Source organism: Ixodes scapularis, unplaced genomic scaffold (assembly GCF_016920785.2).
Source record: "Ixodes scapularis isolate PalLabHiFi unplaced genomic scaffold, ASM1692078v2 PGA_scaffold5__190_contigs__length_132052651, whole genome shotgun sequence".
Lineage (NCBI taxonomy): Eukaryota > Metazoa > Arthropoda > Arachnida > Ixodida > Ixodidae > Ixodes > Ixodes scapularis.
Window position 1 is genome coordinate 46,773,732 of NW_024609880.1, and position 26,458 is coordinate 46,800,189.

The 26,458-nt window shown below is 46.9% G+C and overlaps 1 protein-coding gene across 1 annotated transcript in view; it reads left to right on the forward strand.

The window, feature by feature from the left end:
• The first annotated feature begins 4,643 nt into the window (after positions 1 to 4,643).
• Positions 4,644 to 26,458, forward strand: part of LOC121838124 — a 29,795-nt gene continuing 7,980 nt past the window's right edge. Inside the window, exon 1 of the mRNA XM_042294198.1 lies at positions 4,644 to 4,826. Within this exon, the coding sequence (XP_042150132.1) occupies positions 4,644 to 4,826 (183 nt within the window). The remainder of the gene's footprint in view (positions 4,827 to 26,458) is intronic.

Below are 26,458 nucleotides of genomic sequence, written 5' to 3' on the forward strand. Positions count from 1 at the left end.
ACAGGGCTCTCCAGTCTGGGTAATAAATCACGTGTTTCCGAAGCGATTCACTGAAGAGCGAGCCATGAGCGACGGTGAACATGACCTTCTGAGCAGGTTGGGGGAGGGGGCGGTCAGGGGTCGGGCGTCCGCGTTTGCACGAAACCATGTTCGCACCAAGTCGCCAACGCAACTTACCCTCGGGCCATAATTTACTGTCTCACCGTTTGACACCAGGGAAAGGCGCGTCAGAGGCCGCCCTTTCCACAATCCCAAACGTGCAGTTGTTATTCTTTCCGAGCGTCACATTGGCTGTGCCGCATATCAAATAGCGAAACCGGCCGATTTGCTGCAAACCATATATGTTCAATGGCCCACCTCGCCGCAGTTGAGGCATGGTGCCTTAGTTTTTTTATAGATGAAGCACGGGGTTTCAAGCCGAATGAATCTTACCATGAAAGGGACCTTGTTTCCCGCGAAGATGATAACAAACGAATGCGATCTTCCAAGCCTCCTCGCTTCAAGAATTTCGTACCCGAAAGGCTTGGTCTTCTGTCTCATCTGCTCATCGGTCAAATCCAGGCTAGCTCCGTGAATTACGCCCCAACATGCGTCTTCTCTCGGTGAAACGTGGTACGCCTCGACACCTAGTTGTCCGACCAAAAAGTTCAGCTTCCTGATTCCCGCCACGGCCTCCGCCTCCGTCAACTCGTCCGTGCACACCATGATCGTGTTTTGCGCTTTGAGCAAGCGGACAACGGTTCCGTCCTCCAGTTCCTTCGCCAGAGAGTTGCGTACCGCCTCCCCTAGTTGGCTATTGTATTGCTTCAAGTCGATCGCAACGCGTCTAGGCCTGATAATGACTTTATGCTCGAACTCCGTCATACTGGGCAACCGCAGGGGTTTCCTCGGTTTGGGCTTCTTATTTGCATGGGCCTCCCTGGCCCCCTTGCCGTCCTGGTCTTCGTCGACGGGGATTTCCGTCCCACCCTTGTTTTCCCTCTTCTTTCTATGCAGCACTTGTACCCAGTTTTCCCGGGTGCTTCGGATTACTTGTACCCCAAGGTGGCCCCTAGGTCTTCTGCCGGAAATGGCTGCTGTGCCGGGTCAAAAACAACACGCGACATTTCTTCTGGGTTATGGCCGGCCACTGGACCTTCCATTAGCTTCCTCAGAGGCTTGTTTCCATTTCCATTTTCAGGCAACCCTCGAACGAGCAAGCGTCTTGAGATTGGGTTCAGCGAGGCGGCTGTACCGACAGCACCCCGCCCCACGCGCCTGGCCGAGTCAGGCCTTTTGACGGAGTCTATGGATCACGTTCCTCTACTCCTCCGGGGTTCGCGGAGCCCGGAGAAAGTTGACCGTTCTCGATGGTGTCTGGAACGCGTCTCGGACTGAGACAAAAATAATTAATTATGACCACACTCAATTAAATTTCATTTCACGAAACACTCGAAATGTGTGTTTATTTGAGTTATCTCTAAGCAGAGGTGTAATATTTTGTGTTTGACTATGGTATTTTTGCATAAACTTAACATATCAGCAATATTTATAGGTGCCACCTTTATCTTTTTTTACACACATTGGCCAAATAAAACAATTCTGGGCCTGTAGAGGCGGGTCCTCTAAAAATTATAACCACCTAAATATTTTTTTCCAGAGTATCAAATAGCTGGGAATATCCTGACAACCATCGTAACAGAGGAAGAACGGTCTCTCCTGCTCGAAGATGTCACCGAGCAAGCGAAAGAGTGGTGGGCTCAGAAAGAAGCCGGCGGCTCACCTTTCGACTCTCCGGTGTTCCTGGTGCACGCCCTCAAGCCTAGGTCGTAGGCAGCCTACCCATTCATGTAACGATCTGCAGTCAGGGTTTTGTCAAATAAAGTCGATCGCAACGCGTCTAGGCCTGATAATGACTTTATGCTCGAACTCCGTCATACTGGGCAACCGCAGGGGTTTCCTCGGTTTGGGCTTCTTATTTGCATGGGCCTCCCTGGCCCCCTTGCCGTCCTGGTCTTCGTCGACGGGGATTTCCGTCCCACCCTTGTTTTCCCTCTTCTTTCTATGCAGCACTTGTACCCAGTTTTCCCGGGTGCTTCGGATTACTTGTACCCCAAGGTGGCCCCTAGGTCTTCTGACGCAAAGGTACCGATGAGTCCATGCGTACTGCTCGCGGCGCATTCGAAACGCGAGACGTCTATCTCACTTTGTATCCATCTTTGGACCTGAAAGTGATACCGCAAGCCATATCGAGCTTTAGTGAACGGTGGCAAAAGCTGTGGCTGCTGTCGGGTTGTGGTTAGTGAATTATGGATTTTAATCAGTTAGTCGAGACACAGTTGTATCGTTGGAAACACAAATATGGATTGGTCCTCAAAAAATAATTAAATAAAAGTAAACCATAAATTCACAAATATATACAATCAAGGAAGAGAAACGATCGCAAAAGTTACAAGTGGGGGAGGCTAAATCCAGCTCACGAGTTTGGTGTAGATCACTGGCCGCAGGCTGGTGTAGATGCCATGGGCTTCGGTTGATTGCAGAAGATAACTCAAAACCGCTTCGGTTTTCAGTTATCTTCTGGAGTTGGCGGGGTCTTGATTTGCACCGGGGATGTTTCGTTCTTGCTGGGTGCGAGATTTGCAGACCGTTCTTGCTTCCAACAAGATCAGGTCAGTTGCAAGGTAGATTGGCGCCGAGGCCCATCGGGAAGCAGCAGACTTCGTTCTTAGACCTCTTGAGGTCCAACGTCTTCGCACTCCTAGCCTGGTTCGATTCTCCGGCGCCGCTCGCTCTCTCGCCGCTTGTGTCCTTTTCTTTTCTTCTTCCCGCCCGCACTTCTTTTTCATTCGTTCGGAATCGGCCCCGACACTGTCCTGTTCACCCTCGCGAAGTTTATGGTCATTTCAGGCTGATGGCGTCAGCCCATACTCACTCCTAAGCAGTGGCGTCATAGGGTCAGCGTCACCCCGTGCGGTAACCCGTCGCGACGCCACTACCCCTAGGTATGAAACATTATCAGTGATGCGCGATCCAATTTTATATTGGGTATTTTAGGTGTCCGCCAAATATGGCGGTAGAAAAAAATCCGCGAAAGTCGGCGGAAAATTTTCTGCAGTTTGGTGGTCAAATTTTCCGCTAAATTGGGCGGGAAAAGTTTTCGCTAAATTTTGAGGGAAATTTCTTTCTCAATTTGGCGGTGAAAGTGTTTCGCTATATTTACCGGAAAACTTTGCCGCCAAATTTAGTGGGTTGATGGGGCTATGACGTCACAGCCACGTGTGACGTCACACGGCTCAGCGCGCGTTGTATTATAAGATTTTTTGGTCCCGCCGACGCCGGATCTTTTGCGACATGGGCTTCTAAACGCTATCCAGTTAAAAAAAGCATCATCCCCCGTTCACCCCACGCTGAAGGTGCGGTGGGAGCTAAGCTATCGCTAGACCAATGAACCGCCCCCCTTTCATAAGCTGACCCAGTTCTCCGCTCGCGGATGTGGACGAGCGTGATCACGTGTTTGTGTTGAATTGGGTATGTACGTTTCGGATTTGCATTTTGCAACGAGCGCCAAAATATACTGGCTTTTGCGGCCGCTCTTCGTACACCAGATGCTTGCAGTAACAAGAGATCTGCCATGATATGTTTAATTGGATATGTGCGTTTCGGATTTGCATTTTGCGACGCGCACCAAATGTGCTGGCTTTTGCAGCCACTCCCCGTACACCAGATTCTCGCAGTAACAAAACATCTGCCATGATACGGTAAACTTTTGCAGCTGCTACCGCGGATGTTCTTATCAAAAGTTCGTAAAAAACGTTTTAGTATTTTTTTTTTTTTTTTCATAGCCGAAGTGCAGGCGTAAAAACTACTGGTGTGGGCAGACAGCAACTCTGAAATAAGTGTATCTTAACCCTTCAAATAAAGTTGGAAGTTACCGAATCTGCACCAAATTGTGTTGTTGTCCTTGTCGTTTGTTGTCGTTGTCTTTTGTTGCCGTTGTCGGTTGTTGTCGTTGTCATTTCTTGTCGTTGTCGTTCGTTGTTTTCGTTGTCGTTCACGGTTGTCGTTGTCGTTCTCTGTTTGTTGTTGAAGTGGCCTGGGTGTATATTTATTAGCTATTCTGAGCTCCGAAAGAAAGCTGCACATAATGTGTCTGCCGCAGTCAAGAGACACGTCGAACGTATCCGAGATACGCGCAGAATATGCGGGGCATATCCGGCAGATACCGTACCGGTATCCGTAGGATATCTTCCCCGTGAGTGTAGGTGTAATAATCCCGTCAATCTCCCGCTAAATTTAGCGGGGAAAGCGGCGTCAAGTGACGTCACGTGACCTATACACCATGGGCCTATACGTCAACTCAGTTTCCCCGCCAAATAGAGCGGGAAAATTCACGTCTTTTTGGCCAAAACATAAATTCAGTTTCCCTACTAAATTTAGCGGGAAAGTTATTGTCTTGTGACCCAGACACCAATCCAGTTTCCCCGCTAAATTTAGCGGGGAAATTCACGTCTCGTGACCTCACGTCCCCTGACCTATACAGCCATTCGGTTTCCACGATAAATTTAGCGGGAAAATATACGTCATGTGTCACACCAATATACATTTTATGCATTATAGGACTTTAAAAGTAACAATCGCGTCCAGATTTTTTAAGTGTCTAGATGGTTTACAATTGTTTGAAACACGTGGTTACGGAGGAAGGAAGCCCTCTCCTACTGAAAGATGTGACAGAGGAATCGACCAAATGGTGGGCCGAAAAAGATGCCGGCGACTCGCCCCTCGATGGTCAAAGTGTTCCTTGCGCACGCCTACAAGCCTCGGTTGCCAAGGGTTTTCGCAGCCATGTAAGAATCTGCCGACTGGAGCCATGGAATTTAAAAATAAAATCTGTAGATACTGTTAAAAATACCCTGGCCCTTACTTTTCAGTTTTATTTTATACTCAATTTCATTTATCTCCTCTCAAGGCATAACAGATAGGAGTGAGGTTCTGCAACTTACATGAAAAAGCAAAAAAGCAATGAAATACAATACAAAATTACTACGAAACATCGTTTAACAAATCAGTAATTGTTATTCTAAAATCAGCAGTGTTGGTAACTGTAACAATAACCACAAAATGGCAATTCTAAGGACTGCAAGTTTTTCTTTTTTTATATACAGGGTGTTTCACGAAAGGTGAACAAATTCGATATTGCAAAAACTACGCGTCAAAAAGAAAAAAACGGCTTGTGTCGTTTTGGTCCTGGGCCAGGGGTCTATTTACAAAAATTAATAAAGTCCGGGATAATTAAGTTGTTAATTATTTTTGCGTAATTAACTTTTTAATATTGTGTTTAAGGACATGGTTTCCATTAGAAAATTGCTCATCATAATAAAAAAAAACTAAATCAACAAATTACAGAACGACAGAAGGCACAAAAAGCATTTTACGACTTTCTGAAAAACCGCACAAATTCGACGTGTTTTTAAGTTTCGGTTTGCTATCGGAGCGCACCTCGGCCCCGACGGCACCGCGCCCCGTGGAGAAATAGTGCAGCCAGCCTCTGCTGCGTCGCGCGAGGACAGCGCAGCAGAGGTTGGTTGCACTCTTTCTATAAACCGAGGGCAGTTAAACAACAAACGAAGAACAACAACGACAACCATAAACGACAACGAAAACAACGAACGACAACGGCAACAAACGACAACGACCATAAACAACGACGTCAACAAACGACAAGGACAACAACACAACACGGTGCAGATTCGGTGTCTTCCAACTTTATTTGAAGCATTAAGAGACATTTATTTCAGAATTTTTGAATGCCCTCATGTGTAGTTTTTACATCCGTACTTCGGTTATACAAAAAAAAAAGCAAAATTGCAAAATTTTGTCAAGGACATTTGCTGTAACAGCTGCAAAACCTGCCGCATCATATCACATCTCTTGTTGCTGCTAGTATCCGGTGTACGGACAGCGGCCGCAAAAACCAGCGCATTTGCCGCGCCTCGAAAAATGTATATCCGAAGCGTACGTACCTAACTGGGCACGCAAACGTAACTAAAAAAATAAAAAGCTTTATATCCATTCTTTTAGAGCTCAATTACATGTGAAGTTTCAAGAATACAGTAAAACCAGCGGCCGTTGTCTTGGTGTTGCCACCTCGGGGGCGCCCTCCTGTGACGAAGCGGGAGGGATACGAGCTGAAGACGCGCTGTGTAATAGCACGGAGCGGCTATGTTAGTTCGCATCTATGCCAATTAAATTCGGGTTATTTATAAAGAATTGTGTAAGATGTTATTGTGAGTAATCTTTCTAATGAGTGATTGCGGCTTCGAAATTGCTTTTTGTATTTAAACAAAACCGCAGGATGTTCAACTGGAGCTTCACATTACAGCTTGCGCGGCGAGCGTCAAGGCTATTCACGGCCTCTCTGATTCTTCCTTTTTTTTTTTTGTATCTGCGGAGGCTCCTGTAGAAAAGGGTTTTGCATTCACTAGAGTGAATGACGTGTTGCCATCTTAGCTGTGCACGCGCACAGCTGTGTCGCAAAGCGCCGCACACTTCTTTTAGCGACATTGAGTCAGCAACTAAGGCTTAGCTCATCCCGCATCGAATACGCGGCAAAGAATATTGTCATATCGTGACTTCTGCTCGAAAGAAAAGCAGATATTTTCATAACTTCATAAATTCTCGGCCACGGCCCGACAAATTCTGCTGATTGATTAATTTGTTCTGTACAAGTTTTGCTAAGAGCTCTTTACAAATTTAAAATCGCCCACTGAGACGCGCATCACGCATTTTGCGCAATACATTGGGTACGCGAAATTAACCTTTCAACCGGTCGAAATTCATAGCAGGTGTACTGTACCTCATTTTTTTTTGGACGATGAAGTGTCACCGACTTACTAGATCTAACAGACCTCGATCGCGAGATGGCCTTGCACGTTTCACATCGACCGGTAAATAATCGGGGATTTAGATGAAACGACTTCGGAAGCCAGCCACCATTTATTTCTGCCCGTTATATTAGGGGAATGTTGTTTACTGGTTTACACAATTCAAAAAGGAATCAATAAAGTGAACGCCCGTGTTGCAGAACGAAGGTTATCCTGGGTTCCATTCCAATCAGAGACATGGCATCACGATACATCATGCATGACTCTTCACGAACCTCGAGTGTCACTATTATTAAAACCAACCTGGAGTTGAAACCTCTAGCCGTTAGAACCAAACTAGCCTGTCTTGCTTTCCTTTATGGCATCTGCTACTCATCATCAGAATTTCGTAGCCTCCATCTTACATTTCAAAGCGCCGCGATCATCCACTAAAAACTCGGCCTCCCTTTTTCAGAACAAAAAAAAATTTCAAAATTCCCCCCCCCCCCCCCCCCCCTTTTTACTTGCTATTGCCGACTGGAATTCCCCTACCCGCTCACATCGTCCATGAAACTGATATTAACAGATTTCGCGACATTTGTAATTCTCATTTGTAAAGTGTGATCAGTGAATGTTTTTTTGTGGTTTTGCTGTTTACATTTTATTGTTGTGCATTGAATGTTGTATATATTCCCCCCCCCCCCCCCCCCCATGTAATGTATCCCAATTGGGATACCTTTGAGGAAATAAAATCTGATATGATCTGATCTTAAGGTAAAAGTCACCCGTCACCGTCAACTCGAAAAAGAACGGGCCGACGACACCCTCTCGCCGTTTGCCTCATTACAGGACGACTTTCCGCGATTGAACAGCATGTTCGGTCGACCAGTGTGGGTTCGTGCCAGACCAGAGCCTGCAGTTTTGCTTGTTGACGCGGCCGTCGAGATGAAAACGGTTTCGTCTGTGAAGAAGAGCCCAGCAAGTGGCTGGGGTCGGCCTGAATCCGCGCCAGCTCGTCTTCACAAAACTGCACTTGCCGTGCGTCCTCCTCCGGATTCAGCTCGTGCGGGAGCTGAGCTTTGAACGGGTACATTCGCCGGCGAAGCACTCACTACAGGAAGGCTTACGCTGAGCAGACGGGCAGCACGCTTGATCAAGAGGTGGGGCTCCGCTTCGAAAGCGTCGAGAACGGCTTGCTGCTTTCTTCGTTTCGGCGATGTTTCTGCACGGTTCGCAGATTCGTTTTTCACGTTTCCGTTTTGAGCAAGCCTTCTCACCTACTTGATGATAGTGGACCGAGCGGGTGATCTTTCGTTGAAGGCGGCCCGGCACATCGCTAGCACTCCCTTGAAGCTTCCTGTCTGTGTATACCAAAGGACCACCTGGAACCTCTCCTTAGAGCTCAGTTGTTGCATGGTGAGGCGTTGAACACAAGAACTAAAAAAAAAACAGCGAAGAGAAATGAAATTAACGCATCGACGCAAAAGCGCGAACGTCAAATTGCGAAAGCAGACGATTTACGAAACAAGAACCTGTGCAGAGGAAGGTACGTTATTTCTGGGGCAGCATTTGGCAGTTTTATTTCTTATTATTTATGGCGTGACACTTTCCGCATTGTGAAAGTCAACTTAAAACCCAAACAACCTTTTTTTTTTTTTTTGAAAATATCCCGCGGAACCAAAAACTCGAATAAAAGCGCGCTTTTTCGCTCGGCGCGTCCATTCACCGTCCAGTTAAAGCGCTAGATATCCTGACTTATGCAAGTATCGTCATTGTTTCATCGTGCCGCGGGCCCTCCTATTGAGTGCCGGTAACGCGTCGCTATTTTCGAGCCACATCCAGACGCGCACGCTCCTATTGGTCTGCTGTGGCTGCCAGTGACAAGCCGCCGTTTGCGAGCACGCTCCCATTGGTCTACTGTAGAGGCCGGCGCCGCGCCGCCGCTACACACTAGATTGGTGGTGACGCTCCGCCATTTTTGGCTCAAGCGCGTCCCAGCATACACCAGCTTGGCGGTACTTGTTTATAAAATTTTAATTCTTCCAGCGCTTTACGTCCAGTGAATATGAAGCGCCATTTCTGGATAAGGCAAAAAACATCTTGTAGACCCTGAGATGGGGAATAATACAAAAAAACGAACGTCCGTTTTTTTTTTTGTTTTTTTTTTTATTTGTTTTCCATTTTAGGGTCTAGAAGATGTTGATTAATTACCGGCTCGCCTGCAGATTCAGATTTAGAAGGCGTTTTTCTTGCCACAAATACAAGGTGAAGGTGAGGGGAATATGCTGAGTGACATCTTCGTCTGGGCATGTGGCACTAGGAAAGAAAATGAGGGAGGAAAAAATCTACACATATACGTTCAGCTTCGCTTCTAGCACGAAGTTTAGGAGACTAAACTGGCCGTTTTCTTAGTCTGATGACTTCTTTGGGTGAACCAAGTCGTCCAGGTTCTCGGCATATATGGGTTTGAACTTGGTCCGAATTTGTTGGTAGTAGGGTCATTTTCATAAGAGATGAGTTATGCCCCCTTTTATGTTGTTCGTGCATTTAGTGCACGTGCTGGAGCGTCTTCCTTTGCTCCATGCGACCATGCGTGCCGGTGAGCGGGTGGCGCCTGCCATGATGTGGGTGAGGAGGACCTTGTCCCTTCTTCCGATCCCTCTCGGTAGAAGGTCGGGCGTGTGGGGAAGGCTTTCCCACAATCTTGTTCTGTAGCTCTCCTTGATTAGGATCTTTTCCTCGTCAGGATCATATTCTTCGTCACCACAAAGCGTCTTCCCATTACCGGGTGCGGCGTATCCGTGGTCGTGTGGTTGTGAGGATGTGGGTGCTTCACCCCGCTCGCGGAAAGAAACGAGCGCCGCGCGAGCGAGTTTATGCACCTTTTCATTACCGGGGATTCCTGCATGGCCCGGGATCCAACCTGTCTTGATGGTGGTGCTAAGTTGACGTAGTTCGGCTGCCATTTTTTTTAATTTCCTTGACCTTCCTGCTTGCGCTGGAGCCTTTCTTACACTCTCGTACTGCCTCCTTGGAGTCTGTGAAGAGCCCGAGTTCCCTCGGGCATAGGTCTTGCCGTTGATGCGCGAAGAGGTTCAAAGCCAGGAGGTTGGCTTCAAGCTCTCCTCCCTCGATCGTGGTTCTTGCGGGTAGTTGGCAGCATTCCGTGACCCCCGCAGCGGTCGTCGGTTGTCATCTCTTGCGTGGTCTGTGTATACTGCCAGGATCTCGCTCCGGTCGGTCCAGTGCTCCACCACCTTTCGGTGTGCCTTGGCGATCCGCTCGTTCCTTTATTCGTCCCTTTTCTTGTCCTTAAGAGGCCTCCTTTCGGTGATGTCTGCCATGTCTTCCCACAGCGGGAGCCATTCCGGCAGGTTTTGTAGGTCTTCTGGGTTGTTGCCTAGCAGCCCCAGGATCTGTCTTCCTTGCTTTGTGTATTCTTCGTGCGCCACGACCCTGGCATGGGCCGTGTCCGGTAAGGTGTTGAGCTGCGCCCATTTCTCTAATTTTATTTTTTTAGTAAAAAAATGAAAGCCGTTTACAATTCCTGTAACGCCGGATTAGAGCGCAGCTCTTGAGGAGGATGGAAGGGTCAAATCAAAAAAGTCAAATTTGACGTTTTAGTGATTTATACAGCGTAAGGTTGGTCTGCCAGTAGGGGCGACACTGGTTTACACTGTAGATGAGCAATTTAGCCAGTGCAGTACAACTGCTAGCCTGGGGTCTTTAACGTGCACCACGCAGTAGTGATACACGACCGCACGCCTGTACAATGCTCATCCAGATCGAAACAGGCAGGGGTGGGGCTCGAAACCAGGATCCCTGGGTTCTGCAGCGCGAGCTTTCGCTCCACGCGCATCGAGCTGGGTGTGCGCTTCAGCCCACTCGGCCACCGATCCCCCCAAGATGGAAGGGTACTGAGGAATAGGTGACACATTGAGGTCACGTGACCTCAGGGGGGTCCTCTGACGTCAGGAAAGTCACGTCACCCGAGGGGGGTCACGTGACCTCAGGGGTTCGTGTGACGTCAGGGGGCTCACCTGACGTGAGGGGGGTCACGTGACCTGAGGAAGGGTCACGTGACCTCAGGGGGTATGTGACCTCGGGGTGGGGTCACGTGACCTCAGGCTGGTCACGTGACCTTAAGGTGGGATCACGTGGCCTGATGGGGTCACGTGACCTCAGGGGATCACGTGACCTCGCGGTTACGCCGACGCCGCTCAAGCCGGAAACGGGCCCCTAAGGGCTGTGCTCTAAAAGGGTAGGCCCGTAATCACTCTCATTGCATGCCTACTGAGTGTCTCGAGTCTTTCCCACTGAACTTTGGTTAGATTGTAGTCTCTCGCGCCATAGCAAACCCGCGATGTCACGAGTGCCCTGAGCATGCTCTTGGCCACCTCTAGAGTCGCTCCCCCTCTAACGCTGCATAGTCTGCGGATGACTCCTAGAGCCGAGTGGCAATGTCCAGATGTCCCCTGCACCAGTTTCCTCGAAGACTACAGACCAGATTCACGAAACGATCTTACCTTACACCAAAAATGTTCGTAAGACAAAACTTAAAGGGTAACTGCAAAGAAAAAAAAGTGTTTTTTTAAACACCCTAATTGGGACAAGCATGTCACAAAACAAATCTTCCGCAAACAATTTCTTCTTTTTTTTTTTTTTTTGCAATATTTACGTCACAGGACGTAATTTAGTCGGAGTCAGAACATCTTCACATTTGAAACTCCCGCTCTTTTGACCGCCGCGGAAAAGAACTACCCCCCGCCCCTCACTCTTGGATTTGCTCTTTTTTGTTGACTTGGCTGCTGAGTTGAACGACGCAGCGTCTCGACTTCCGGTAAGATCTGGCAACAAGGCTCGCTTAGCATGGCGCCGGTATTGTTTTGGTTTGACGGTACACGAGAAGCTGCGGGGTTTGCGAGCACATAGCGAAGACGTGACAAGTCTGTCGCAACCACTGAGAGGTTCTACATGTCCTGCGCAGAATCTCAAACCGTATCAGGGGGTTAAAGAACGGGAACTTCGCCAGTTTGTCACCTCCTTTATTCACGCGAAAGTGATGTATGGTTTGCCATACATCGCCGTCACCCGGACGCAGCTTCAAGCCCTAGAGTGCCTCAACCCCGAGGCAAGGAGAATAACCACTGGGCACACCGCTAGCAGCACTGAAAAGCTACAGTGGCATTAATGACCTCACAGAGCTTCTTGAGACACACCTTCACACACAAGAGGTCCGCCTTCGATCCACGCACGCGGGCAAGAACACACTAGCCATGCTTAAACATGACATTACCAACCTTGCAGACCTCAACTGTCGCCGCCCTGGGAGCACATCATGCTCTCCAATTCCACACCGCTCCCACAGCATATGCCCCCCCGAGCAAGTAGAACGAAGACGAACATTCGTCAAGACACATATCAAGTGGACCGAAACCGCCTGCCTGGAAAAAGACATCCGCATCGTTTACACGGACGCCGCTTGTCCTCAAGATGGAACGGGCCTTGCCACCGTTTTGGGTTGAAACCACTACATCAACTCAGGAGCGACTCTATCATGCCTCAACGAAACACGTCCACAGCACGCAAGCAGAAATGCACGCTATCATTGATTATGTTCGACTCGCAAACGATTCCTCCAACAACAGCAACACCAAGACCCATTTATTTATTTATTTAGATACCTTAAGGACCCCCTTGTGATTATTACATTAGGGGTGGGTACACAGCGTAAAACAAAAGGGTAGAAAACACGCCAAAAAAAAACTCGCATACAAAAAGCAAAAGCACACAAACGTAAAAGGCAAACTATACACATATAGATGGTTCGTACAAACCTAAAGTGGGGACTCTAGCAAGCATTTTTTTTTTTTTTTTTTTAATTCTATCGGGTCATGACTGATGACGACGTTCTCGGGAAGGTTGTTCCCATCAATGGCAGTGCGTGGAAAAAAAGTGAATTCTGGAAGGTGACGGTTCTTGCTTTGGGGCGTCTTACGCCGAGGTTATGACCCGTACGACGAAGCCGGTATTCTGAAAATATGATGTATGATGACCGGAGGCACTGGCTATAGTAAAATTTGTGGAAAAGAAATAGCCTAGCAAGTTTACGACGGACAGAAAGGACAGGAGGGTTTGCACGGATTTTAAGATTAGTTACGCTAGAAAAGGAAGAGTAATCTGAGTAGATAAAACGTATTGCACGATTCTGGTGTGATTCAAGGTTATTGATGAGATAGGCCTGATGCGGGTCCCAGATGGCAGATGCGTACTCCAGTTTAGGACGGACAAGGGATCAGTAAGCAAGCAGCTTTGGATGAGGAGGGGCTAGCTTAAAGTTACGTTTTAAGAAGCCTAGAGAGCGATTAGCAGTGGAGATAACGTGACTGATATGAGTGGCCCAGGAAAGATCACATGAGAGGTGGACTCCGAGATACTTATAGGAAAGGCTTTTCTGCAGAGGTACAGTGCTAATCATACTTGTCTATAACGCGCGAGCGTGCGGCTTTCTCCGGGGAGCGCTAGACTGGTGGCATTCGGGGAAACTAAGCTAGTCACGTGGCGCAACATGGAAAGGCCCGCTCGAGGGGTGTCGTCCTGCCCACTCTATCAGCTGGCGGCGAACGCGGAAGGATGCTCACACGCTTTTTACAAACATCATTGCTCGAACAATAAACACACTAAAGCATGAAGGCGTATCAACGATGTCGTCATCAAAAAACGAATATATATCATAAAGCATTTACTTTTATCGCTTATCAAGCTGATAGAGTGGGCAGGACACCCCTCGAGCGGGCCGTTCCATGTTGCGCCACGTGACTAGCTTAGTTTCCGCGAATGCCACCACTCTAGTGCTCCCCGGAGAAAGCCGCTCGCTCGCGCGTTATAGAGAAGTGTGATTAGCCCTGTACGTTATTAAGTGAGTAGGAAAACACGGAGGGGTTTACACGACGTGTAAATGACACGGGCTGGCATTTCTGAACGTTAAGAGACATCTACCATTCTTCGCACCATGCTTGAATGCGTATGAGGTCATCTTGAATGAGTTGGTGGTCCGAAAGGTTAGTTACTTGCTGGTAGATGACGCAATCGTCAGCGAAGAGGCGAATATGCGACGTGATTGATACGGGTAGGTCGTTAATGTATGTAGGACCGATCCCTGACGAACGCCTGAGGTGACTTCGGCAATAGAGGATGACGACTGGTTAAAGGTAACAAATTGATGTCCATGCGTAAGAAAGCTAATGATCCAGTTCAAAATCGTGGGATCTAAGTTAAGTTGAGTAAGCTTGTATATGAGACGTCTGTGAGGGACCTTATCGAAGGCTTTAGCAAAGTCTAGAAAGATGGCGTCAGTTTGAATGTCAGAGTCGAGGTTAACATGCAGGTCACGGACGAATGACGCGAGTTGAGTTTCAAAGGGGACGTTTTTTCGGAAGCCGTGTTGGGGGGAATCTCTAACAAGTGATGAATGACTTTGGGGTAGATGATATGCTCCATTAGTTTACACGACACGCTTGTTAGGGAGATGGGACGGTAGTTAGAAGGGGAGCTCTTGTTTCCGTTTTTGTAGATTGGGACGATGTTCCCCACCTTCCAGTTGTATGGAAGAGAACAAGTAAAAAGTGACTGTAAAAAAAGCTTTGCCAATATTACGCTAGATATATCTTTAGTATTCTTCAACACTTTTAGATTTATTTCGTCAATACCCGCTGATGAAGAAATCTTAAGGGTGTCGATGATCTTCACAATGCCAGCCGGCTCAAACGTGATCCCAACCATGGATGTAGGAAAGGCAGGAGCAGCCATAGAGAACATATCATTGCACTCTTGTGTAAACACTAAAAAAAACATCATTGAATTTTTCTGCACATTTGTCATCAGGAAGCAAAGAGTCATTGTCGTTTTTAAGATTGATTACAATATCAGGTTTAAGATAAAAAAACTTTCCAAAACTTTTTTGGGTTGCTCTGCAGCATGCATCGGAGATCAGCATTATAAAATGCTCGTTTTTGTGTTCTGATTGCGCTTCTGAATTGTCTGTCGGCACTATAGAACTTATCCCAGTCCGAGTTGCGCTCCGTGGTTTTGGCTTTACGAAAGTCTCTTTTTTTTTTTTTTTTCGTGCTTTAACGTTTTAGGGTGCCATTAAACCATAGAGCAGATGCGCTTTCGAAGAATGTCACAGTTGGGATGAAACGTTCAGCTAGTTGTTGCACTTTAGATTCGTACATTGTCCAATTTTCGAAGACAGACCAATTATCAAAGTCTAGCTATCATAAAGACATCTAGGAATTTTCTTAGCTCAGTATTCATTCCTTGGTAATTCCCTTTCTCGTTTAGTTTTACTGTTTTGTTCCGCTTCGATTTTGGTTGAATATTTAAAGAAAATGTGCAGTAAATCACCTTATGGTCACTTATTTCATGTAGGTACTTTATCGACTTTAAAGAGTCAGGATCAGAAACAAGAATGAGGTCAAAGATGTTAGAAGAGTGGGTGGTTGATCGTGTGGGTTTAGTTACAAGCTGTGAAAGATCGAAATTGAGGCAAAACTTAACGAAACCAGTCGCTTCACTCGTATCAAGGGGAACTGAAACGGATAAGGCGGACCAATCGATAGAAGGGTAATTAGAATCACCGAATAGCAGAATACTGGATTTGGGATATTTAAGGTACAATATGTTGAAAGCGTTATTGAGGTTAATTAGAAAAGATGGATCGCTGTGAGGGGGTCGGTAGCATACACCAATAAGGAGCGAAACATGTTGAACCGTGCAAGAAAGCAATAGCATTTCCAACGGAGAAGAGAAGTTTACTAGGTTGCACACAAAACTATTTTTTATCGCAATCAAGACCCCCCCTCCCCGGCCACTTGCCCTATCTTTGCGGAATATATTGAACCCAGAAGTGGCCGTAAAAATTTCTGCATCAGTTTCTGATGATGACAGTCGTGTTTCAGTAAGCGCAATAATGTCACAATCGGTGGATGCAATTAGGCTACATATCTCGTCTTGTTTAGAAATCACGCTTCTTATATTTTTGTAAATAAAGGACAGAGGCTTTGGCGGTGTGGGTTCATGACCGCGGCGACAAGATCGGGTTAGTTAAGAAGGACACTCTTTTACGGTGCTTGACGCGTCATCAAAAAAGTACCGTTTTTGCCCAATGAGGAGCGTTTTGAGACGTAAGGAAAAGGGCATAGCTTGGTTACGTGCGAAAGTTAACAAATTCTTCCTAGCAAGCTGAACCGAAGGCGAGAAATCTTCACTTACAGCGAGCCTAGTGTCCTTAAATTTTTTTTACCTTGAGAAAAAATTCGTTCTTTGGTTTTTTGAAGAGCAAATTTCACAATTATCGGGCGGTTCTGATCGGGACGATATCGACCAAATCGGTGGGCACGCTCGATGCCGTCTGGCATGATGTTGATATCAAGATGTTGTGAACAAAGGTTTATTATTTTCTGTTCCGACTCTGCCCACGTTTCCCTATCAGAGTCAGGGAGGCCAAAAAAAAAAAAGATACGAGCGCCGCGATCTATTTTCTGAGCCATCTACGCGTTCAGCCAGAGTCGCTAAACTATCAGTAAGGGTTGTCGTGACACCGCGGAGTTCATCAAGATCATTTCGGATTGATTTAAAATTAAAAAAAATCCCGCTCTATTCACGTCATTCCGTCAGACAGAGCGTTGACCGTCTTGTCAGTGAGTGTAAGTTTGTTTTTGATTGCTTTCAGCTCGTCGAGTACAGTTGTTTGGCCGGCGTCAAGTTTAGTCAGCAACGCCATCATAGCTTCTGTGGTGACAGGGCCTGGATTTACCTCTACATCTCCACAAAGGAGCAACAACTGCCGTACGGCGGCAGTACACGCAGGCACAATGGCAAGACAACACTGGGGGCCTGGTAGCAAGAGCAAACACCTATTACTACTCTTTTTCGTATAAAGGCAGCAGGAATTACGCACCTGTACGAACAAGACGGAGGGCGAGTTAGTACTCATCTCGATAGCGATGCCACCAGGCCCACAGTCCGGCGCGGTCGATGCTTCCTCGTTTATAGGCGAGTCCATTGCGGTCGATGCCGCTTGGCTTGTAAACTGGCCGAAGATAGTGACACAGTTGGAAACGCCGAAAGACAGGCCAGTGGAGTTGATAGCACCGTCATCCCAAGAGCAATCAGATGGAGCATACCACGCACGTGCCGGGCAAAAGCCAGACAGAGCCGCGGGCTCAGCGAAGGAAGCGTTGAAGATCAGAATCTGTACGAACAAGACGAAGAGCGAGTCAGTACTTATCTTGGTAGCGATGCCACCAGGCCCATCACATCCACATCTTTTCAGATTCTCAAGCTGCACATCGGGCTTGTGCCGATGTTCGGCACACCAACCTTGCTGTTGAGCACCTCAGGCTCTCCATGCCACACTTACATGCTCTCGGGCACGACCTCACGATACACTGGGTACCCGGACACTCCAGAATACCCGGCAACGAAAAAGCTCACCGCCTCGCACGCTCGCTCTTACTATCCGTGCAGGCCAGAACAAGAGCCGAAGATACAGTCTGCCTTCCTCACGAACAAGTAGAGCTCCGTGCACTACCACCATAACCAGCGGAAGAGATATTCAAGGCACGGCACTACCGCGGAGCCTACCTACCTCTTGGCTACCGCTAATCCCCTCCTTACACCCTTGCCTCCTTCTGAACCCTTCTCTCTCCGGCAGCTTGTCAAGCTCCGCCAAATTCAGACCGGAACCATCCTCACTCCTTACCTGCTACAGCGGTTTCGTCAGCACAGAAGCAGCCGCCGCGAAAAGGGCAGTGGTGCTGCTACCACCAAACGTCCTGGTACATGCACATTGTGCCATAAAAACGCTGATCTGGAGCACCTGCTCTGGGACTGCCCGCTATACTCGGAGCCCCGAACCCGAACCTTGGCTACCATCCAGCAGAGTTTCAGGCCTACCTCGCTGCATGCCTGGGCCTGCCCAGACCCCTCCTTCCCCAAAGTGACTGCTATCGAATTTGGGCGATCGCTGCTCGCATACATGAATGGTAGGATGGATGGATGAATCCAGCTGAGCCCTTTGGATCGGGCGGTAGCTTACGCCACCTAGCCATTTTGTTTTACCATTTAAGCTTAGAATATTTAAATCTGAAAACTATATTCACTCCGCACTGAAACGAAAGTGAGGCTATAAAACCCCCTTGCCATCTGTTAATAAGAAAATACCTACTTTTCTCTCACTTTCTGCCACCATTCTCTGAATCTTTGCTTGGTAATCTCTGCTGTCTTGAAATCCACTTTTCCTTCGCTGTCTCTAAAACCCAATGACTTCATTAAATCTATGTTGTCTTCGGTTGGCATAGGGTGAAACCCTTTGCAGTAGAGTATCAAGTGCTCAGCCGTCTCGACCTCCTATCCACAAGCAGCGCACACTATATCCAGTTCCTGGTACTTCGCTCTGTATGTTCTAGTTCGCAAAACACCTGTCCTTGTCACAAACAACGAAGAGCTTCCCCTAGAATTATCATAAATGCTTTCTTTGGCAATAAGTGTTTTGTTTAGTCTATATAGCTTTCCAGAGCCGTCTTTGTCTGAATTCCCTCTAGTCACCGATCTCTTTCCGTAGCCTTAACTTTCTTCTTAACTGAGACCTGCAGTTCCGTAACTCCACTATAGCCTAAAAACTTTCCTATTAATTTCCTAGTACACTGTCTCCACTTTCTGATTATACTCCTCATGTATAAATAGATGAAAACCTTTCGTGCCCATATTGCTCCCCCTCCATTTGCCTCAATCGATCCTCAAATTCTATCTTGCTCACAGCTTCTCTGCCCTCAAATGACGCTCATCCCATGTTTCCTTGTACTCCCTGGTTTGGCGTTTTGCAATGTGCCCCCAAAGCCAGTCTACCTACTCCACGCTGTTTTATTTCTAGTCTTGCATGCACTTCGGATTTCGTGCATAACACTGCGTTTCCAAAAGTCAAGCCAGGCACCCTTTCCAAATCTCTCTCACCACCTCATACCTGTTGTATTTCAAAGTGCTCTATTTTTAATTACAGCTGCATTTCTGTTGCCTTTACCTATTATATACTTTTCATGCTCACTGAGATACTCTGCACCATCACATATCCATACGCCTTGATACCTCTATTTACTAGCCCTCTCAACTGCAATATTCCGTATCTTCAGCCTCTCGACTTCATCATTGTTAAAAATCATGACTGCTGATTTTTCACTACTGAATTCTAAACCTAATACCTCTCCTTCCCTACCACAGAGGCTCATTAATTCCTGCAAATCTATCCTGTTGTTAGCCATTAGTACGATATCATCCGCATACATACATCCCAGTAAGGATTGCTCAATTTTTTGGCCTAGCATACTGTACGAAAGGTCGAATCCAAGCCCACTCTTCTCTAGTCTCCTTCAATCCTCTCAGATACAACATAAACAGCAAAGACGATAACGGACGCCCCTGCCTAAGGCCTCGTCTTTTCTCTATTTTCCCCGTTGCCTTTCCTTCCCGTGTTATAATCACCTTATTATCTTTGTAAATGTTCCTTAATATTGCTGTTAGTCCTTCATCTAGGTTTAAGCTCTCCACTATGTGCCACAGATTCCTTTGGTTCACATTGTCATAGGCGCCCTTGATATCCAGAAATGCCAGCCAGAGCTGTCTGTTTTCTTTCTGCGCTATTTCTATACACTGTGTTAGAGAAGATATGTTGTCCTCAACCTTCTTTGTTTCCGAAACCCGTTCTGTAACTCGCCCAGTATGCCCTCGCAATCTACCCATACCTCCAGTCTGTTCTTTATAATCTGCATTACCAACCTGTAAATAACTGGTGTCACCGTTATGGGACGATAATTCCTAATATCAGACTTATCTCCCTTTCCCTTATATATCATACTCATCCTACTAAGCCTCCATTTATCTGGAATATTTCCTTTTGTTCTCATAGTGCTCACTACGTCCCTTAGTTTTGAATAGATTTAGGACCCAAATTCTTCACCAGCTTGATTGGGATACCATCTGTGCCTGTCGACGTGCCACTAGGGACTTTTCGTCCCCCCTTTTCCTATTCTCTTTGTCCAAAATCCGCGATGTCACCAGCTGGACTGCTACTTCTTTCGGTTCTCCTATCTTCCACATGTACCCGTTCCCGAAATGTCTCCTCCGTCACTGCTCCTATATGTCGTATCGCATCATCTCCCTCTAATTATCTCCCTGATGCGAGACTATGAACCTCTCTTTAGCTAGCGTTGTTTCACCGAGTGAGTTCAAGTGCTCCCAAAACTTATTGGCTGCGTTTCTATCTTTCTTGTTTACATTACTCATCCATTCTTCACCCTTTCTTTGAATTTTCGCATTGATCAAACTGGATGCCTCCCGGCGACATGTTATACAAGTGTCCCATTCTCTTTTTACTTCCGTTTCGGACTCCCCACTACGCTTGGAATGCCTGTATTCTCTAGAGGCTTCCTGACGTTTTTGTATCGCTCGCTTCACTTCTTTGTCCCACCAGCTTTTCGGTCTATGTCCTTGCTTCCCCTTTCGTTTACTCTGAACTTTGTCTAGTTCCAGAGCAAAAAGCCTAGTTAGGCTCTCATATGTCCAGTCTGTATATTGTTGCCCTGAAACTGCTTCCTCTATACTTTCAGCAACAATTTCCAACTCTTTGTCGCTGCAGAAAGTTTGCTTTGAATTATGTTGTCTAGTTTCATCATTTACTTCTCTGGCAAAATTCAGCTTAATACGTTTGTCATCCCTACCAAGACTTTTGGAACCTTCATCTATTTTCATTACTTGTAACTTACCATATATTTTGTGTGACATGAGTACGTAATCTATAGTTGAATGTAGATTGCCAGTTTCCCACGATATGTGCCGTCACACTTCTGACTGGTATGACATAAAATTAAGTCATGCTTTTCCTCCAGTTCTAGTAATAGGCTTCCAGTTGAGTCCGTATACCCATCCAGACCCTCGATATGGGCATTCATGTATCCCATAATAATTATTTCAGAGCCTTCCCCTAGCTCACTAATGTCTCTTGATATGCAATCAATCATTTTTCTGTTTTCCTCGTTAGCACCTGCTCCTGTCCATAAGTAAACAACTCCAAGAACTGTTGATTCCCCGCGACTTCTCCTTTCAGCCACAAATGTTCGGCGCAGTCCTTTCTGATCCTTTGAAAGTTCATGTTCTTCTTAATAAATGCTCTGATTCCACCTCCCTTCCTCGTTTCCTCCATTCTGTTGCATTTTTTTCATCCATAGTCAGGGTTGCAAGGTGGCTGCTCCATGTCCCTTGTTTCCACAAACCCATGGATACACCACTAAATCCTCCTTTCGTTGCTCCTCTACCTCTTCCCATTTTAACCTATTTCTACCACCCTGCAAGTTAATATATCCAATGTCTGATTGTGCTGTTTGTTCATACCTGTTCTTACGTTTTCTCTTCCTTTTAACCTTGGGTGCCTCTCCTGACTTTGTTGCGTTTTCAGTTTCTTCAGTGCCCCCGGGGCCCTCGGTCCCTCCCAAAAAGCAGACATCTACGACCCTGCAGCTCCCCCTGTCGGCACGCGGCTTCAAGGCATCCAGCTCTCCACCACTGAGCCCAGACAAAACACCAGGCCTGAACCTACCGTACATCTATCCCCTGACGCCGTCGCACCAACCGGGCCGACAGAGAAGAATGGAGGCCCCTTGTCCCCCGCTCCTGTACTCTAAACCCTTTCACCCAGTGGCGTACCAACTTGTTTTTGAGTGTGTGTGTGTGTGTGTGTGGGGGGGGGGGGGGGGGGGGGAGGGCAAACCAGACCTTTCCCCCCCCCCCCCCTCCCCTGGGTCGCATAGTTTTACTATTGATGAGCCGAACTTGTGCCGAATCGAAAATTCGGCGCAACTTTTGCGAACTTTTCTAAAGATTGGGCAATGATCCGGCAAAAATACAATGTTACCAGATTTAACATAGATATTTAGCTTTTTCTAACGAAAAAAATTTGTTTTTTCTTCTTAAAATAAATACAACATGTAGTGCCTATTGAAACGGTTATGACTAAATAAGGTGATAATCTACAAGATAATTGTATCGATGTCGCTTTTGTGTGTTTATTGGCAATTTTAGTGTTTGCTTGCAGAAAGTGGAGTGACAACGAGGTTGGGTAGCAGCCGGCGCAGTCACGAATCACGCTACGGGAGTTTTGATTTTGAGGCTTCATCAGCGCACGCCTGCAAGTGTGTTTACATTGCTAAAATAAAGGCAATCACTGCGTTCTTACTTTCTCTGGGAGTCACGATTTCGTGCGCGACAACGAATGCAACGATTGCTGAGCCTTCACCAGAAAAAATAACAATAGCGTAAATATGCATGTTTTTTTTTTTTTTTTTTTTTTCGACTTGAGTCACTTGACGTCAGCTTTGCATGAAAGTTTGCGTTTCATATTCGCAACGTGCCGTTTTTAACCTTTAAAATTCCGGTTTCTGGTGTTAGGACACACACGGATGTTTAGGAAGATGGGGATTGTTAGGAATGTCGGATTTGCAACGTCGAGCATGATAGTTCTGTGTTTAGTATTATGCAGATACATAAAAATTGCGAAATGGCGTGAACTTAAAAGCAATATTATTCTGTTTTGCTCAAACCACTTGTGAGCGGAAAACACGATTGTTATAATAATAATTTTATTTGCACATACTGGAAGGGGTTATGTGATGGTGCGCGGGGCTAGGCAGATAGGTGAAAACCCTTACGCTGAGCGCCTGCCAGCCAGACTTGTACGTAGTTCAACTACTTTACTCAAGTTACTGTCGTTGAACTACTTTTCTAGATAGTTTAGTAACTTTCATTTACATTTCTATTTTGGTAGCTAGTAGTTTATTTTAACTACTTTTCCGCGTGACTTCCACTAAATACAAATTACTTTCGAATTTTAGTAGTTATTTTGTCTATCAAAAAAGATAAGATGTTGGAAGATCAGCTGATATTTGCAGAGGGGGAAGCATGTGGCGTAGAAAAGGAGGGAGGAAGAAGAAAGTGATTCAGATAGTTCAAAAAAACCTAAAATTTTAACGAGCCCCCCACAGCAACAACAGTGCTATGAGGCGCGGGGAGTGAACAGACATGATGCAAAAGAGCAGAGTAACTGTGGGATTAGCGCCGAAGACTGGCGTTCCTTTGTATCCCGAAGGTCAAGGAGACTTGACGCATTTGAAGAAAGGGCTTGTCCCCGCTTCTTCCCAATGTAGGAATTCTTGCCCTCTACAGGAGGCATACACACTACATCCTCGCTCAAAAAAGGTAACAAAGTGCAGCAGCCGCTCTGAAGTTCATCTGGTGCTCCCGTATAGCTTGTGCTGTCTTTTGAGACGTCATCTGGTCATTTCTCTGAGTGATGAAATTGCGGCTATAAGACCGACACAAATAAGTGCCTTATAAGTTGATTGTGTTCAATGGTTCGTCAGCGAGAATAAAGCAATTACTGTATGGCGTATTAGTTGCCGCCATTTCCAAAAAGAAAGAAAGAAAAACTGATGCACCTCCGATTTTGCCGCCCTTCCCGAAAAAAAACTGATGCACCACCGATTTCAACTAAAGCAATGCATACCGGCCAGAAAAACAAAAAAAAACAAAAAAAAGCTGTATGGGGATTGAAAGGGCATTCTAAAAGAGTGTGTTAAAATGCACTTCTACTTTAATTTGGAAGTTCATTGTATTTATAGTACGTTCCTTAAAGTACGTTGCACCCGGTGTACTTACTACATTATTTGAAGTGCATAACCTCTCATTTACTTTGAACTGCCAAGTAGTTTTTATACGTACTTTACGCAACACTGTAAGCAATCAAACACTGTCTGCAAAATGAAGCTCAGGCAGTGCTAAACCTCAAACGTGAAATGATACATCCGCAATACATCCTCGACCAAAAAGAAGTACACAACAATTAGGCACGCAGAAGCAGAACTTCTGTGAAAACACGAGCCGCTTTATATTCGGCTAACAGAATTTCGCTAACGCATAAATGTAAGTGTATGTAAGTACTTCGTTGTTAGCATGGAAAAATAAAAGTAAACTGCAAAAGTAATTCACTACTTTTTTACGGTAATTAGTAATTTACTCAATTACTTTTCATTTGAGTAATTTCTACTCTACTCAAATTACTTTTGGGGCTAATACTCAGAACTTAACTTAATTACTTTTCTTGGGTAGCTTTCACATGTGTGCTGCCAGCCCGCCACCACATATGAAAGAAGAAAACAGACAAATAAATGTACAGGATATATACAGTACAGAACGCATGTAAAGAGGGAAGAAACGAAGGGAGAAAACATGTATCACAATATGACGTGGATGCCAGCTGCATCCCATGCATTCTGGCAAGCTCTCGTGACTCTGCTGCGTTTGCGTTTGTCGGCAGTGGGCTGCGCACACTGAGCGTAATTCTCAGTTGTCAGTCAATGTTTCAACTAACTCGTTGCATCAATGGAGAGGTCAAATGAAGATCACATTATCCAGAATGCACCGCATCAATTGTCACTTGCGCAGTGAACTACGTAAATTACTGGTCGATCTTCTGTTCTTGAGGCAGAAAGTATTGAAGTGAACCACACTCGCAAAAGCTCACAAAGGCACAGTTACCGTGTAGCCTACTCCAGACCTCGCCGTAACCGCTGGTTGTACTACACTGTGCGATGGTAACCGCGCGACTGCGCGGCGTCCATTTGCGATCCATGGCCCCGTCGCGTTCGTGCGCGTGCGCAGACATTTGTCAAATTTTTGCCGAATCTTTACCAAACTTTCCTTCAAAATATCGGCATGTGCGGAACTTTGCCGAATCTGAAGTTCGGCAGATTCGGCCCATCACTAACTTTCACGACGTGTGTGTGCGTAGGCGTTGTAAAAGAGGGGGGGGGGGGGGAGGAGGGGAGGAGAGGGCCAATTGCGTATGCGCACCGGGCGCCTTGGTCACTGGCTCCTTTTACGGTGCAGGCGATAGACCCCCTAGCAACCACGCTCACGCCGGATTGGTTGCTCGGCAACGCGCGGCAACTTAAATTTCGGATTCGGACGGCGCGAGCCGGCGCGAGTATCACTCGAAGCGCGTTCACGCCGCTTCGCGGCGACAGTGTGCGGCTGCTAATTACAAATCTATTAAGCCACTTAGCGCCCCCCCCCCCCCCCCCGGGTACTTTGCGGCGTCCAGTTGGCAACCCAAGCCCCGCTGTCCCCCATGCACTTCCGTAAATAGAGTCCCATACGACTTAGTTCAGCGAAGTTTCGTCAACAACATCTCTTTTTTTTTCGGTGCTAATCGTAAAAAAGAAATGTCGTAAATATCGCCAAATGCCTCGACAAAACAAAATGTTCGATAAAAAGAAGTAAGCCCCACCATAACTAGAACCCGGGTCTGATACGTATGAGGCAGACATCTTACCACTAAGTTACGCTACCTCTTCGGAAACTCGCATTGTATCCGCTGCCTATGTTGGCGGCGGCAGCGCCTATCTCCACGAGCCAGGCAATCCGGCGTGAGCGCCGGGGTTTGTATTGCCTGCGCGTTAAAAAAAATACCCGCGCGGTTCGGGGGGCGGTGCCCTTGGTATTCCTTGGGCGCCGCCGACCAGTGTTTGCCCTGCCCAGTGGCAGCCGTTTCAGGGGGGGGGGGGGGGGGGGGGAAGAGAACACATGCCTTGCCCCCCCACTCTGAGAGCTGGGGGGGGGGGGGGGGGCAAGCGCTTGCCCCCCGGTTGGTACGCCCATGCTTTCACCGCAGCATGTCTTAATGCAAAAAAGTGAAATAAACGTTCCTACCTACTTAACTACGTTGTCCTGCGTTCTGGAAGCTTCCATCTTCTTCCCGGGAACAATGTCCATGGGGCTTTGGCGATTCCCGCCGTTCGCCGGAGTGTTCCCGGTCGGCCCCGAGCTTTTGTTCTTGCCCTTTTTTTTTTTTTTTTTTTCAGAGTTTCTTTTTCTGTTTTTGTCGTCTTCCTCCAACAATTTATCGAGCAGTGCGATTAAAACGGCCCTTGGGGTGTTACCCAGAGCAGTCCTCAATTCCGCTACGGCGTCCTCAATTCCGCTACGGCGTCCCGCTCCTTCTTGACCGTGCGTATATTTACGCTCGACTTACTTGCTTCGGCATTGCCCTTGCTCTGAATTTGGTTTCTCACCGGCCCAGCGATATCCATCTCCTCGTCGGGGGTCGTGCCTACCTGCTTACGTAATAGTCCCTTCTCCATGCTGAAAAACATCGGAGAATATAACACGTCCGTTCGACACGGCATCTTAAATTCCTGCCGCTCGAGCAAACGCACGCACCCATTACGACCGCGCCGCCATTTTATTTTTCTCGCTCGCCTGCATGGGCGTCGGCAGAGGGGTGCAAAAGGGGCAGTTGCCACCCCAAGCCAGACTGCCCCCCCCCCCCCCCCCCCTCCTCCTTCGAGCAAGCGGGGTGACCGTTGGTTCGTTAACAAGCAAAAAAACAACCGAGAACAGTTTTAAAATAAAATCGAGAGTAACTATCGAAACATAAAAAAGGAGATGTCTTCCCCCGCATTCCGTGGAAGAAACAATTGGAAAGAAAAAGGCAACTAAGCCCTACTTTT